General features: G+C 35.8%; 4 protein-coding genes and 1 non-coding gene across 5 annotated transcripts; 4 read left to right on the plus strand and 1 right to left on the minus strand.

The window, feature by feature from the left end:
• The first annotated feature begins 679 nt into the window (after positions 1-679).
• On the plus strand, positions 680-14,129 carry LOC114744306 (F-box protein SKIP22-like). The gene is made up of 2 exons (XM_028932478.1): positions 680-687; positions 12,928-14,129. Exon 2 carries the CDS (start codon positions 12,936-12,938, stop codon positions 14,127-14,129), a length of 1,194 nt encoding a protein of 397 aa, XP_028788311.1. The 5' UTR covers positions 680-687; positions 12,928-12,935.
• LOC114744303 (phytosulfokines-like) lies at positions 877-1,626 on the minus strand. Its single transcript, XM_028932473.1, has 2 exons — positions 1,434-1,626; positions 877-1,288 (listed from the first exon to the last, which is right to left on the minus strand). The coding sequence occupies exons 1-2, from the start codon at positions 1,569-1,571 to the stop codon at positions 1,145-1,147; spliced, it is 282 nt and encodes a 93-aa protein (XP_028788306.1). The 5' UTR covers positions 1,572-1,626; the 3' UTR covers positions 877-1,144.
• On the plus strand, positions 6,140-7,240 carry LOC114744299 (uncharacterized). The gene is made up of 3 exons (XM_028932471.1): positions 6,140-6,493; positions 6,718-6,922; positions 7,040-7,240. The coding sequence occupies exons 1-3, from the start codon at positions 6,227-6,229 to the stop codon at positions 7,162-7,164; spliced, it is 597 nt and encodes a 198-aa protein (XP_028788304.1). The 5' UTR covers positions 6,140-6,226; the 3' UTR covers positions 7,165-7,240.
• Positions 8,017-8,090, plus strand: TRNAN-GUU (transfer RNA asparagine (anticodon GUU)). Its single transcript has one exon. It is a non-coding gene; the product is annotated as a tRNA-Asn (tRNA).
• On the plus strand, positions 8,465-11,851 carry LOC114744297 (probable zinc metallopeptidase EGY3, chloroplastic). Its single transcript, XM_028932468.1, has 6 exons — positions 8,465-9,100; positions 9,310-9,507; positions 9,813-10,037; positions 10,478-10,716; positions 11,061-11,215; positions 11,337-11,851. Exons 1-6 carry the CDS (start codon positions 8,537-8,539, stop codon positions 11,690-11,692), a joined length of 1,737 nt encoding a protein of 578 aa, XP_028788301.1. The 5' UTR covers positions 8,465-8,536; the 3' UTR covers positions 11,693-11,851.
• Positions 14,130-14,371: the final 242 nt, after the last annotated feature.

Consider the following 14,371-nt stretch of genomic DNA (forward strand, 5'->3'; position numbering starts at 1 on the left):
TTTGTCTCTACCTTCAACAACGAACATCCAAGTTATACTCAACAAATTTATACTGAGAGGAAGAATAAATTAATAATAAGAGTTACTTTGGGTTAGTTTTGGTTTTAAACATATTATGTACCTTACTTTATTTTACATTTCAAATTTATAAAATTTTCCCCGAAATTTAGTTTAATTAAGTTAAATTTGTTAATATTTGTAAATTAATTAGTTATCTAACTTTTAAATATATTTAGAGTTGGAAAGAGTACACAGTACATAGTTTTGTTCCATTAAAAGAAAGTTGTTGAGCGAATTCAAGACAGAATATTAATTATGAGGGTAGTGACAGCATAAACTATAATAAATCTCAGTATCCTCATATATAGAACTACCTTCGGTTCTTAGTATAAGAACTAGTTGACTAATTTAAATAGATTAAGAAAATTAGTTAAGTTAGTTATTTATAATACATATGTGTTTTCTTTTCTAAAATATTTTTTTTTAATTAAGTGTATTTGCTGAGACTATCATTATTACAGGAATTATTTTAAAAAAATAAATAAATATAAGAGATAAAATGGGTTGGGATCTTATAATTAGATCAAAATAAAAATCAAATAAATTCTTTTATTAAAAACTGTAGGTAGTAATAAAGAACAACGGCCCTCAGCTTTTAAGATCATCAGTGGCGTAAGAAACTTGTCTGTATGTCTATCCAGTAAAACTTCTCTCTGTCTATCTCAAGATTCCTTCCCCATAGAAGCTATAGCTTCCTCTTTGGAAATTAAAGCATATAATTTGCTGGTTTTATGTTCATCAAGCAGGCGCCCAATATATATACACACACGCACACACACACACACATATATATATATGATTAAAAGATAAGCCAGCTTGTGAAACCATTCTTTAATTTGCAGTTATATATAAATCAACTACAGATAATGGACCATGGACTGAATCAAAAAGATTTTTTAGGGGGAAAACACAGAAAACACATCTTTTTTCGAACGATAAAACTCGTGTCTGCAACTGCAAAAAACTGAATAGTGGAAGCAGAAAACTGAACTGACGAAAAAGTGGCATATACGGACTTCAGCTAATTGCCTCGTACATGAAATCTACGACAGTTCGATCAAACATATAGGAGAGGCCATAGATCTTATGGCTTATAAGGCTTATGCTTTTGAGTGTAGATGTAATCCAAGTGAGCCGCAAGTGTCCTTCTCATCAAGCATTCTTCTTCTCCAACCCCTTCACAACTTTCCTCCTCAGTATTCACCTTCTCCACCACTGCCAAATCAACCTGCAGAACCATGAATTAATAACTTCATTAATGGAAGCAATATCATCAGAAGAAGCAGAGATTTTAACGATACATATAGTTTGAAGAAGATAATACATTTATGATATGTATTATATAATTAATGAATTGAAACTGGCAAGCTCACCTTATGTTGAGTCTTGATTGGGACAGCGAGGGAAGAAGAAGGGACAGGCCTGCCTGCACGTGATATGGTGAAGAAGAAGAAGAGGAAGAAGAAAGACATGCAGATACATGTTCTGACATTGGACCAAGACATCTTCATTCCTAGTTTTCTTCGACTGTGCTGATTAAGAAAGTTCTAATTAACACTAGAGTATATCAGATACACAGATAATGCTGCTCCGAAATCAACTTATATAGACAGCGTGTTGAAAATAAAAGAGGGGAAACGTGGAATTTTGCGCCTCTAAGTTTTCTTTTTTTAATTATATTTATTTTCCACTCAGGCTTCTTGTAAAAAAAAAAAAGGTTTTTTTTAAGGGAAAAAATGAAATTGAATCTATATATCTATATAAGTAATACTCGTCCGATCCTAAATATAAGACTTTAATACTGTGTATAAGGATTTTATATTTAAGACCAGATGAGTATAAAATTTATATATAAATCATGAACAGCGTACCTCACCTCACTTTCGACTTCTTCAATCTATAGTTTATACAAAATAGGCTACTGTATGATATATATATATATATATATTTGGCACAGAAAAATGGCTTCTTAATAACTCTAATCTGTTAAGTTGGCAATGAATTGATGATGTATATGGGGTGGGATGGTAAGAGAGGCAGATGTTGTGTTGAATAATGGAGGACAATAGAAGCAGCTTCTTCAAGCTATGATATCTGGCCACACATATAATGATCAACACACTCTTGAATGCGAAAAGTTACACACACACACACACACACACAGAACCATCTCGTTTGGAAAATAAAAGTTATATTATACACTGCCAATTTGGTCAGACATGAATGAATGATGGTATATATGTACTCCTCCGGTCCTTATTATAAGACCCCATTTGACTTTTTATTTGGTCCTAATTATAAGATCCTAATCCATTTTGTCTCTTATATTTATGCATTTTTTTCCAAGATAATCCTTCTAATAATGATAGTTTTAGCCAATATACTTAATTAGCAAGGATATTTTAGGAATGACAACACTTATTTATTATAAATAACCAACTTAACTTACTTCCTTAATCTCCTCAAATAAGTCAATTGGGTCTTATAATTAGGACCGGAGGAGTACAATATTATTGGTGTGCTTAGCTATATTATTATAAACCGCTATAAATAACTTAGATATATTATATTTACTCTTCTAGTTGACTCATTTTATAGTATAAATTACACTATAAAATAAGTTTTATATTTAGAATTAGAAGAGTGCAAGAATATTTTAAAGAAAAATCATATCACATTTATTATGATTATTGATTTATTTAATTTTTTAAGCCACTCGAATTATTTAAATGACTTTTATAGCAAGGATCAGAGGAGTTCAATGATACAAGCTCATATATAAGATGGGAAAGAAGTGATTGAACAATAATGAATTGATTAGAGGAAATAGGTAGGGCATTAAAATATTGTTTGGTACGAAACATTAAAAAAGAGAGACTGAGATTGGGATTAGAATTAAGAAGATCTATTAAAGAATATTTAACATGAGAGATTACTTATTACATGGGATTAAAGAAACGCATGTATGTGGGATTGAGTACTGTGGGAGGAAGTGGTATTTCCCAATCCTATTTTTATTGGTTTTCCTAATCTCACGTAACAATCAATTATTTATGTTAAGGCTTTTTTAATTATTTTTTTAATCACAATTATAGTCTCTATCTTTTATTTTTAATGTTTCATACCAAACGGGACTTAAGAGTGTGCGTGTATATGCAAGTAGGTGACATTTAATGATTTAAAAATGAAAAGAGATGTGCTTATTTCTGAGACCTGATCTGTGTGAGTGGCAGGAAAGTGATGACGAACATGCACCTCATAACGCTTAAAACTGTTGCTGTACCATTTTCCATACGGCATCAAATTAAATTATTGCACTATTGTAGGCCATGCACACAAAATGAAAGGTCCTCTTTTTTTTCCAATCGATTTTCTCAATTTGTTTAGAAAAAATTACAAATAAAGACCCCAGTATATAAAATTATAATTTGAGACCCTCAATTTGAAAAATAATAAATAAGGATCCAGTCTCACTTTTAAAAATATGAAATTGTGGTGAAATGTCTGAAATGCCCCTCAACCAAATGACAAGTTGACTTTAGCGAATAACGACTTCAGTAGACCAAATCACAACTTGGTTGAGAGTATGCTAAATGAAGAGTTGACTATGAAAAATGACAAGTTCACTTTAACGAATAACAACTTTAGTAGATTAAATTACAATTTGGCTGAGAAGCATTCTAGGCATTTCACCCACATTTCATATTTGCAAAAGTGGAATCCGGTTCTTATTTGCTATTTTTCAAATTCAGGGCATCAAATTGTAAGTTCACATATTAGGAGGTCTTTATTTGTAATTTTTCTATTTGTTTATGGCCTTTTTTCCATTTAAAAAGGTGTTTATTAATAAGTCATGAGAAAAAGTATTTCCAAATAAGAGTTGTTTTTTTCCTAATATATATACACTTAAGGATACAAATGTTGTATGTAGTAATTACTTGTTATGACTTTCATTAATTTCTTAAATGAATGTAAGTACTATTCATCCGATTCTTAATATAGGACCTAATTGTTAAGTTGGTTTTAATCCTAAATATAAGATTTATTTTTTATATTTATCAGTTTTTTTTCAAATTACTCCTATTGATACTCTTTCAACTATAATCAAGTAGAAGAGAGAGAGAATATTAAAGAGGATGATTATAGTATTTTAGGAAAAATATGTCATATTTCTTATAATTACCTAATTTATCTGACCACTTTAATCTAATCAAATTAACTAAATAGATCTTATATTAAGAACTAAAAGAGTACTATATTATAAGAAAACGATTTGTGTCGCACCCGAGGAATTTTTCGGCCAATTAGTGAATTGGATTCTCCTGGATTTTATCTCAATACTCTCCATACCTAATTTGGAGCGTTGGTTCAATGTGAAGTAGACAGGACAGGATCCCCTACAAAATTGCCACATCACCGTGCACAAACAGCCCAGTCGGTCAAGCCCTTCTTACAATATTTTGTTTGAATCGATTAGACCCGGCCCAACCAGATGGGAAAAATGACCGGCCCAATCATATAACATTAAAATAAATAACATGTTATCTCTGAACTTTAGCATGTAATTCAAAACATCCCAAAGTGTTCTATAAAAACTAAAAAAAAAAAAAATCCCAAGTTTTCTTCTCACAGCAGGAGTTTGTATGGTGCCGTAATGGTAATAATCCTATACTCCTATTGCAATTTAGACCCCCCCCCAAAAAACCTTTTTTTTTTGCTTTATTATAAAATGCACCTAACCTAAAGTACATTTTGGGAATCCAAATCCTTAATGTTATGTATCAAATCAAATCCCCCGTAAGAAGCATGAATTGACGTTGTAAAGACTTTGGTTATCTTATTTTATTTTTTCTGTGATGAATAGCACTCATCAATAGCAATTAACAAACGTTGGGAAAGTTAAAAAGAAGTGAACACAAAGGCCAACATGATGACCCAAGCATGCCCTTAAGATAACCGTTAAACAGCTCTCTTCAATGATTATTATTCATCTTCATATCTCATCTCCTCAATATCTAAATATATTAATTGTTTTACATGTATCTATCACACTCATTGAGGTAAATTAAATATATATATATATATATATATATCCATCCAAACCTAGCCTAAATCGTTTTACAAGCTTGTACTCAATTTATGAAAACTCACTATTTATAAATTATGAATAATAAGACTCATTACAAACTCTATATAAAATACTACCTCCGGCTAAATATAAGATCTGGTTTGTAGTATAATTTGCACTAAAAACTAAATCTTATATTCAGGAAATGATATCTTTATTTTTGAGTTTGGTTAATCATTAACATTATCAAAGATTAGATGGGCAACCTAAAATTGGTTAGATTACTAAATTAAAGGACTCTAAATTCAATCATTTGTTGACGTTAGCTTGCTGTACATTGCACAGACCCAACGATGCTCCAGACATCTTTGTTTGTCTCAATAATAATTGCATGCCAATGAGATTGCAATAAATTAAGTGATAAAGGAGTTGGAATGTTCCCTTTTTCAATCTGCAGTTCTCAAATGATTCACTTTGCCCACTTTTGAAGGCTAACATCTCCCTCACACCTCATAAGTATATGATCTATTTTATCAACAATAATCCAGAGGAGAAGAATACTTCATTCTGGAAAAAAAGAGAATAAAACTTTATGCAATAATCAGTCATGTATATGAAACATATTGGAGCCACTAATCAATCACGAAGTTGCTTTTTGTTTCCTCCATCAATCATAGTATCTGCTGTATGTCAATGTCTTTTCCCCACCACACCCACCCTTTTGCTTTAATCTCTTTCTTACGCTCTTCTATCCTTTCATTCATTATACAGACATGTTCTATTAACACTTTAACAGTCTCATCCTCAAAATCTCACACAACCTTTTCTCTTTCGTACCCTCTTGCCCTTCTTCTGATGGATGCTTCCAGACCAGAATCTGCTAAACAGCTAAAAGAATATCTTCAGCATCAACAAGAGCCATTTTCATTGCAAACCTATCTCTCAGAAAGAAGTTACATGTTCAAGAACTCCGCCTCTGATGCTGCTACAAAGAATATTCATTGCCTTCGTTCACAAAAGAATCTGAAGAGATCAGTCAAATGTGATTTGTGCAATGTAGGAAGTAGATTGTTACTAGCTAAAGGCATCTTAAGATCAATGCTTTGCAAGTTCACTCTCTCGGGTGATTACCATGAGTTCTCAACCTGGGGCGGACAGCATAAGAATGATCAATATGTGCATAGGACAACCGCAGACACTCAGAAAAAGCCAAAATATAGGTTCTACTCGAAGAAAAGATCAGCAGCATCGGATAATTTTACTTGCCATGATGTTGAAGACAATTTTTTGTCTTGTGAACATCATGGCTCAGTTCTGATGAGCATGTTTGAGACATTTACGCTTCCTGAATTCAGAAGCGTAGAGGTAACAGATCATTTTCTTAAAACACCATTGACAGCTGTTAGAAATTTCACATTCACCTCCTAGAGAAAACATAGATAAAGACATTGTTATTAGCTTTCTCAGTAACGATAATGCATAAATACTTTTTACAAGTCATCATCACATGATTTACTCTCTTTTTAAGATCATATGTCATTCAAAATCTGACGAGTCCCATTGACTCTCCTATATTCAATTTGTCCCAGGAATCTGTCGGAGATCCCATGTTTTCAACCTATCTAAGGAAGCAATTTGTGAACTTGGATATTGGCAAAACGGGACATGTACGAAATAACAAACCGCAGATGGTCAGTACAACTATTTGCCAAAGAGAGAAAAGGATCCTGCAGACAAGAAAGCAGCTACAGTTGGGCTGTGCAGGAAAAGCAGAACAATTCCATGCACATGAAGGTAAAAGACTTTCAATAAAAGCAATTTCAGAGCTTGAAAATATAATAAATGAGAATTTTGGTCTGCTGGAGAAACAGTATGCAGAAGCCAAAAACATGACCCGCTTGTTGCATGCAGAACCCTTCCTTACATCAGAAGAGTGGAGAAATTCCAACGTACAAAATTGGGAGATACAAATGGAGATAGGAGATGCTATTATGGATGACATTGTCAAAGAAACTATTGTTTCATTCTTGGGTTAAGCATCAGTGTTCATGAAATGAATATTCCTCTTAATGCTTGGTTTTCACAACCTGGCCAGTACTTAAAGCTACACCATTTAATTGTTGAACATGAACACCCATGCAATTTGACATATCAGAGATTCAGAATTCCCCGGGGGGGGGGATTCTGACTGGTACTGTCGGAGCAACCAATCCTCATTGCAATTTCTTTTCACCAAAATAAAAGAGAGCAAATAGTTTTGTGATCATCAACTACTCCTCTGGTTCTAAATGTAAGACCCTTATACACACTAATATCATCAACCGGAGGAGTATCAGTCCAACACAGAAATCGAATGAATGTAAAGCCAACTAGGATCAAGACTTGAGCAATGCAGTAAATCGGCGTATTGCAGGCACTACTACGTGTAAGAGATAACTTTTAGTACTCCTCTATCTGTTTAATGAGAAACATGACCAGGACTTTGACGCCCCCTTCTTTGTTCTCCATTGCAATATTTTCTTCTTCGAACTAGCATAAGCCTGAGAGAAAGCCATATACAGTCCCAAACTCATGTCTCACACAAAAGGTAAGAACAGAGTAGGTAAAGGGAGATTTTACTGAGTTCCTTTAGAAAAAAAGAAAAAGAAAAAGTGAGCCTCCCCTTCTCTTTGAACCAAAACGAGAATTAATATCCGCATATATTACACGGGATGTAAAATCTAATTGTTTTTATACATGGGCGAAACTGCTTTATTATGCCGAGTTTCAAAAGAAAAGGGCCCTTTTATTTGAAGTATGCGAAAGTAGCGTGGTGAAGTTAATAGTGCCAATCAAATGGCAGGATTGTTACAGATATAATAATACTTGTGAGCGCCACGTTCACGCCAGCTGGAGTAGCTCAGTTGGTTAGAGCGTGTGGCTGTTAACCACAAGGTCGAAGGTTCAAGCCCTTCCTCTAGCGCTTATGTTTTTAATTTTTCTTTCCAACCTGGCTTCCTGTTCTTCGGCGGAAGGAGTACCCGCCAAAGCGATGCCCTTTGGAATTGGATTACCATTGCCTGTTTTTTGGGTGCCCACCTTCTAGCTGCCGGTTCTGGGGCACGCCTTCATCTTCAGTCCCAGGCGCTGTCTTTGTCGCCATCCTTAAAACTGCCAGGGATCAAATAAACGTGGCATTTAAGTTTTTTTCCAGTTTCCCAAAAGAAGAAAAATCACGAAACACTGCCAGGTGGAAGATGTTGAGGCACCTAATGGATTCAGGCTCGGGGCAAGTGCTCATCTCCAAACTTCTCCATCTTTCTGGAATTTCCCTCCGTGCTCTGTTCTTTTCACTTTTTCTATGGAGTCATCATTATTCGTTGTGATTCCCCGGCCTTTACTCAATTCTCATTTCCTTCAATATTTTTCATGGCAACTCTTTCTGCAGTTTCTCACTCTTCCTTATCCTCATTGACTCGAAGAATTGGGAACAAAAGGAGGACGAACAACGCATTGAACTACGTTATCTTCCGAGTGAATTCTTTGAACTCCAGAAAGAATTCACTCACGCCTCTAAAAGCATCACTCAAAGATGAGCAGGATGGCGATTCCTCTTCTCCTTCTACTACTACTACGGCTGCTGTAGTTCCTGAGAATGGAAGGGATAAACATGATTCCGGAGTTCACGAGCAGTTGAGAAAAGAAGGCGAAGTGGAAGACGAGCAAAGTTCTACTGAGGAAAAGGAGAAGCAGCAAGAAATGGATTGGAAGACTGACGAGGAGTTTAAGAAGTTTATGGGTAATCTTTCTATTGAAGCGGCGATAAAGCTGGAGAAGAAGAGGGCTGATAGGAAGCTGAAGGAACTTGACAGAGATGGCAGCAGTAACCCAATTTTGGGTCTTTTTAATAGGTTGGTGCGCGAGAGTGTGACTAGGGAAAGGGAGAGATTAGAAAAAGCAGAGGAAACCTTCAAGGCTCTTGATCTTAACAAGGTAGTGATTATTCACTGTGTTCTGAAACCGATAACCCTTCTTTAATAAGGAAATATACTTTTAATCTTTGAATATTTGTTTTGTTGGGAGCTTCAGAATTATGAGTTTGTTAGCATCTACCTATTTCTATTGAACATTATAGCTATAATCATATTTGCTCAAAGTTAACGATGAAGCATGTTTGACACGTATCTTATTTTACATGACAGTTAAAGAGCTGCTTTGGGTTTGATACATTTTTTGCAACTGATGTTCGGAGGTTTGGAGATGGGGGCATATTTATTGGGAATTTGAGGAGACCCATTGATGAGGTAATTCCCAAGTTGGAAAAAAAGCTATCTGAGGCAGCAGGTCGAGATGTGGTATTATGGTTCATTGAAGAGAAAGCAAATGACATTACAAAACAGGTACTCCACAATGAACTGAAAGTAAAATTTGCTGTCTATATTATAATGCATTATCTTATCTAGCAGTGGAATAACCTTTTGACCACAAGACTCGGAAGTGTTCAGTTGTCTAATGATTATTTTGTAGTCAAACATCGAGTCCACTTATATGCATGCTTTATGTCCTGATATTAAATCTTGACTTTATGCCATTTTCTAAAACTCTTAGGGACTTAAATCTTTTTTTCCAAATATTTTTTTCCCCAAAAGATTCTTCTTTTCCTTTTCGCAACGAATGCCATAACCTAAAATTCATTTGTATTCAGGCCTGTGTGGTGCAACCCAAATCAGAAATGGACCTTCAGTTTGAGACAACTAAGTTGAGCACTCCTTTTGGTTATCTTAGTGCAATAGCATTAGGTGTTACCACCTTTGGAACAATTGCTCTGATGAGCGGCTTCTTCCTTAAACCTGATGCGACATTTGATGACTACTTAGCTAACGTTGTGCCTCTATTTGGTGGATTCGTAACTATTCTGGGAGTATCTGAGGTAAGACATTCGTGAAGTTTTGCATCAACCTTAACAGAAAGAGTTGGATAAACTGCATAGATGTCTAGTCTAATAATGAGTATGTAGCTAAAGCAATGAATATTTTGTATATCCTTAACATTGCCTTGCAGAACGAGATATCTGAGGTTGAGAAAGTATTTGCAGGTTCTTCTTACTGTGTTACTTTAGTCGTAGATAGCTTTACCGAATACCAATCATTAAAAACCTGTCACTATTCGATTTTAGCTTGTATTCAACAGACCCCACGTATGCTGATAGTTAATGTATTTTGTAAAAATAAAAATCATGCATGCTGTAGTATGTCAGTTATTTGTTTCAGGGATAGCTATGCACACCTTTGGCGCTACTGTATCTTGTAGATTTGTTTATTTTCTTTGGCATGCTATTTATACTTTGGTTGTATCCTTCTCATCATGTAGATAGCTACCAGGGTAACAGCAGCTCGGTATGGTGTTAAACTTAGCCCTTCTTTCTTGGTGCCATCTAATTGGACGGGGTGCTTAGGAGTGATGAACAACTATGAGTCCCTCTTGCCAAGCAAGAAAGCTCTTTTTGATATTCCCGTGGCCCGTACAGCTAGTGCATATCTGACTTCATTAGTGCTCGCTGTTGCTGCTTTTGTTGCTGATGGAAGCTTCAATGGGGGCGATAATGCCATGTGAGTACTTATTAAAAGTATTACCGTTTGGTGATACTTTTTCTTCATCCAAAAAGGGAAAGTGAAACGTGCCTCTTCTTGTTGGGTCAAGGATCATGTTTTTGAATTGATAATTATGAAATTGTGTTGGAACTCAACTTCTATGCATTAACAGAGACTTGTATGTTGATGAATTTAAATGGTGAAAGATTACAAATTCATGAAAAATGATGAATCCAACGAGGCAAAACCAAGATTTCTCTGATCTTTGCTATATAAATCATGCATTACGTCACTTCAAGGGCCAACATGCTCAACCGAGACTGATTCCCATGATTTTAACTCTCTACTTGTTACTTGTGCAGGTATATAAGGCCTCAATTTTTCTATAACAACCCTCTTCTTTCTTTCGTCCAATTTGTCATTGGGCCTTACACGGATGATCTTGGAAATGTGCTGCCCTATGCTGTGGAAGGTGTTGGAGTTCCTGTTGACCCACTTGCTTTTGCAGGGCTGCTAGGTAAGTTTCTTCTGGCTTGTCTATTATTGTTCTAACATTCTATATGCTCGGCGTAGAAATTAGTTGGGCAATGCCCTCCTAGATGTAATAACGTGAGATGTATAATACTATGCTTCTCCAGGGATGGTGGTTACTTCTTTGAACTTGCTGCCTTGTGGAAGACTGGAAGGAGGTCGCATAGCACAAGCCATGTTTGGTAGAAGCACTGCCGCGGTGTTATCCTTCGCCACTTCGTTATTGCTCGGTATCGGTGGCCTGAGTGGTAGTGTCCTGTGTTTGGCATGGGGGTTATTTGCAACCTTCCTAAGAGGTGGGGAAGAAATACCAGCAAAGGATGAGATTTCTCCTTTGGGGGAAAGCAGGTTTGCCTGGGGTATTGTCCTTGGCCTTATTTGTCTACTCACACTTTTCCCCAACGGTGGAGGCACTTTCTCCAGCTCATTCCTCAGTGGTCCCTTTTTCAGGGGCGATATGTAAATGGCTTACTGTAATTCTGTAATTAAATGTATGTAATTATTGCTGGAAAAAAAAGTATGTAATTATTATGTATTTATGTCATTCACTAGAGTGGTAGTTTTACTCCTTAGCTCTCACCTTTTTTCAACCAGCAATAGATTACAAGGTGGTTCCCAAGCAGTGAAATGTGTCTTGAGAACTCTGAAGAGAGTAATACTCAAACGTGAATTTGCATGAGAACGACATGAACTTAATTAGATTGGTGGATGCAACTCTCTGGACTCGAAACCACTGGATATGGGATGTTGATGCAATCCTTAATGAATTTTTCGCTAATTAATTGGAATGATTGAAGAAGTCATATGATTGTGTTATTTGGTTATAACTATTCAACACATTATTTAAAAAATTTAAAGTTATTTGTAAATCTGGGAATGACATAAATAAAATAATATTTGTAATTTTAAAGGAGAGTGTAAATTAAAAGAAAAAACTCTCTCAATACTATAAAATGGATTTTATATTTAAGATAGGAGAGAGTAATAACATTTTGATTTAGACTAAAATAAAATCCCTTATCTAATTTCAGAAGCATAGAATTGCCCAAAAAAACATATTACGGAGCATGAAATGAAATTTTATGAATCCTCCCAAACACTACTAATTCATCATAATTAAGGGCGGTAAATTCATTAAATTTATCTCAATTTGATTTTTTTAAATTTCATCCATATTAAATGAGATATGGGGGAAAAATTAGGAATTGATATATTTAAGCATTAATTACAAGAATAAAATTAATAAATAAATATTAATTACTGTCAATAACTTATAGTTTGCACCAAATTATTTTTCTAAAAAGTCACTTTCATTGGACATAAAAGGGAGTAAATTGGTTACTCTTATGCATACAAAAGAAAACATAATAAAAAGTTTATTCTATTCTTTAATTTGTGATCTCGTATTAAAAAAAATTTAAACAATAAATTATTTTATCTTGAAATTTTTTATTTAGTGTAAATTAAAATTCCTAACAAGAAAAATACATATCTTGGTATATTAGTAGCGTGTAATAACTAATAAATGACAGTTTTCGCTGGCCAAAAAAAAAAAAACATATATGACATTTTTCGTTATCCTATGGCATCCGCAGTCACGCACCGACTTGCTGCAGGAGGTAGGGAGACAAAATCGTTCATTGTACTTCATACTTCATAGACAAGTTTCATTTCAATTCGATTGTAATCCTTTGGAAGCTCAAGCCATGAAGCTAAGAATCAGATCTCTCGAATCCAAAGAAACCCTAAAAATCGAGGTTCCGGATTCATGTTCTTTGCAGCAACTCAAAGAAACTGTATCTCGAGCCATCTCAGCCCCCTCCTCTTCTCTGCATCTCTCGCTCAATCGGAAGGACGAAATCAATGCTTCCTCCCCAGAAGAATCGTTGCACTCCATTGGCATAGCCAGCGGTGACCTCGTTTTCTACTCTCTCAATTCCAATGCCTTCATCTCTGAAATCCCACTAGTGCACAAGCCTGGACCATCGGAGGCCAAACACACCGATCATATCATGCAAAAAACCCCAAATCAACATTCATCAGAAGGGCAGATGGAGGCTGGAGAGACTGATGTGATGGCCGATGATATTGCTGACTCAGAACAACAGCCCGCGGTTTCGGAGAGCATGGAAATTGTTGATGCGTCTGTTGAGGTGATGGGGAAGCGCGATTCTGAACCTTCTTTCGTGAAAAGGGTGCTTAGGGAGACGTTGAGTAGTGATCGTAATGATGTAAAGCTGTTGGTCGTCTCTATTCATGCCATTATTCTGGAATCTGGCTTTGTCTTGTTAGATAGGGTTTCAGGCATGGCGGTTGGCTACTCGAATATTCTGGATCATGGGCCGTCGACGACTTCGACGTTATCTGTAAGATATTCTTTGCCTGAAATCCTAACTAATGGTTCTGATTCGACCGAAACTGTGGTATTGAAATTTCAGAATTTGGGGCATTTTGTTAATGTGTACGGCTCCTTGTCGGTTGGGGGCTCTGGTTTGTACAGAGTAGTCATCGATAAGCGTAAATTTGCTCCCGCTTTAGGGTTGATGCTGGCAAAATCTGATTCGAATGATAACAAAATTTCGAGTGTCTATACCCATGAGAAAGAGGTTTTTGAGTTATGGAAGATGGTCAAAGATGGGCTTGCATTGCCGCTCTTAATTGATCTCTGTGAAAAATCTGGATTGGGTTCTCCGCCATGCTTTATGCGCCTCCCAACAGAACTTAAACTCAAGGTTTTGGAGTATCTTCATGGTGTTGATATCGCCAGAATAGCGTGCACATGTTCAGAAATGAGATATTTGTCCTCAAATGATGACTTATGGAAGCAGAAGTATGAGGAATTGGTCGGACAGAAGAAACTAGAACTAGGAAATAAATCATACACAGGCTTGGTTTGCTAGGGAGTGGGTAGCAATGCAGCATTCAAAGCGTCATCTTGATAGAGCAATCGTCATTCGTCATTCCAAATCATAACCCACAACTATACTCGAATCCGGTCGAGACCCGAGTCCATTTGGAATCCCTTCAATGGTGGGTGGAGACTATGACCGGATTCCAGGATGTTGGTGTACCTTCTCCTTTGGGGCAACCTGGTTTATACCACACCCTTGCGTTTCAACCACACGCCGGAGGTTCCATCCAA

The sequence above is a fragment of the Neltuma alba genome, unplaced genomic scaffold (genome assembly GCF_004799145.2).
Source record: "Neltuma alba isolate B1F8T4 unplaced genomic scaffold, ASM479914v2 tig00004329_pilon, whole genome shotgun sequence".
In the NCBI taxonomy this organism is placed as follows: Eukaryota; Viridiplantae; Streptophyta; class Magnoliopsida; order Fabales; family Fabaceae; genus Neltuma; species Neltuma alba.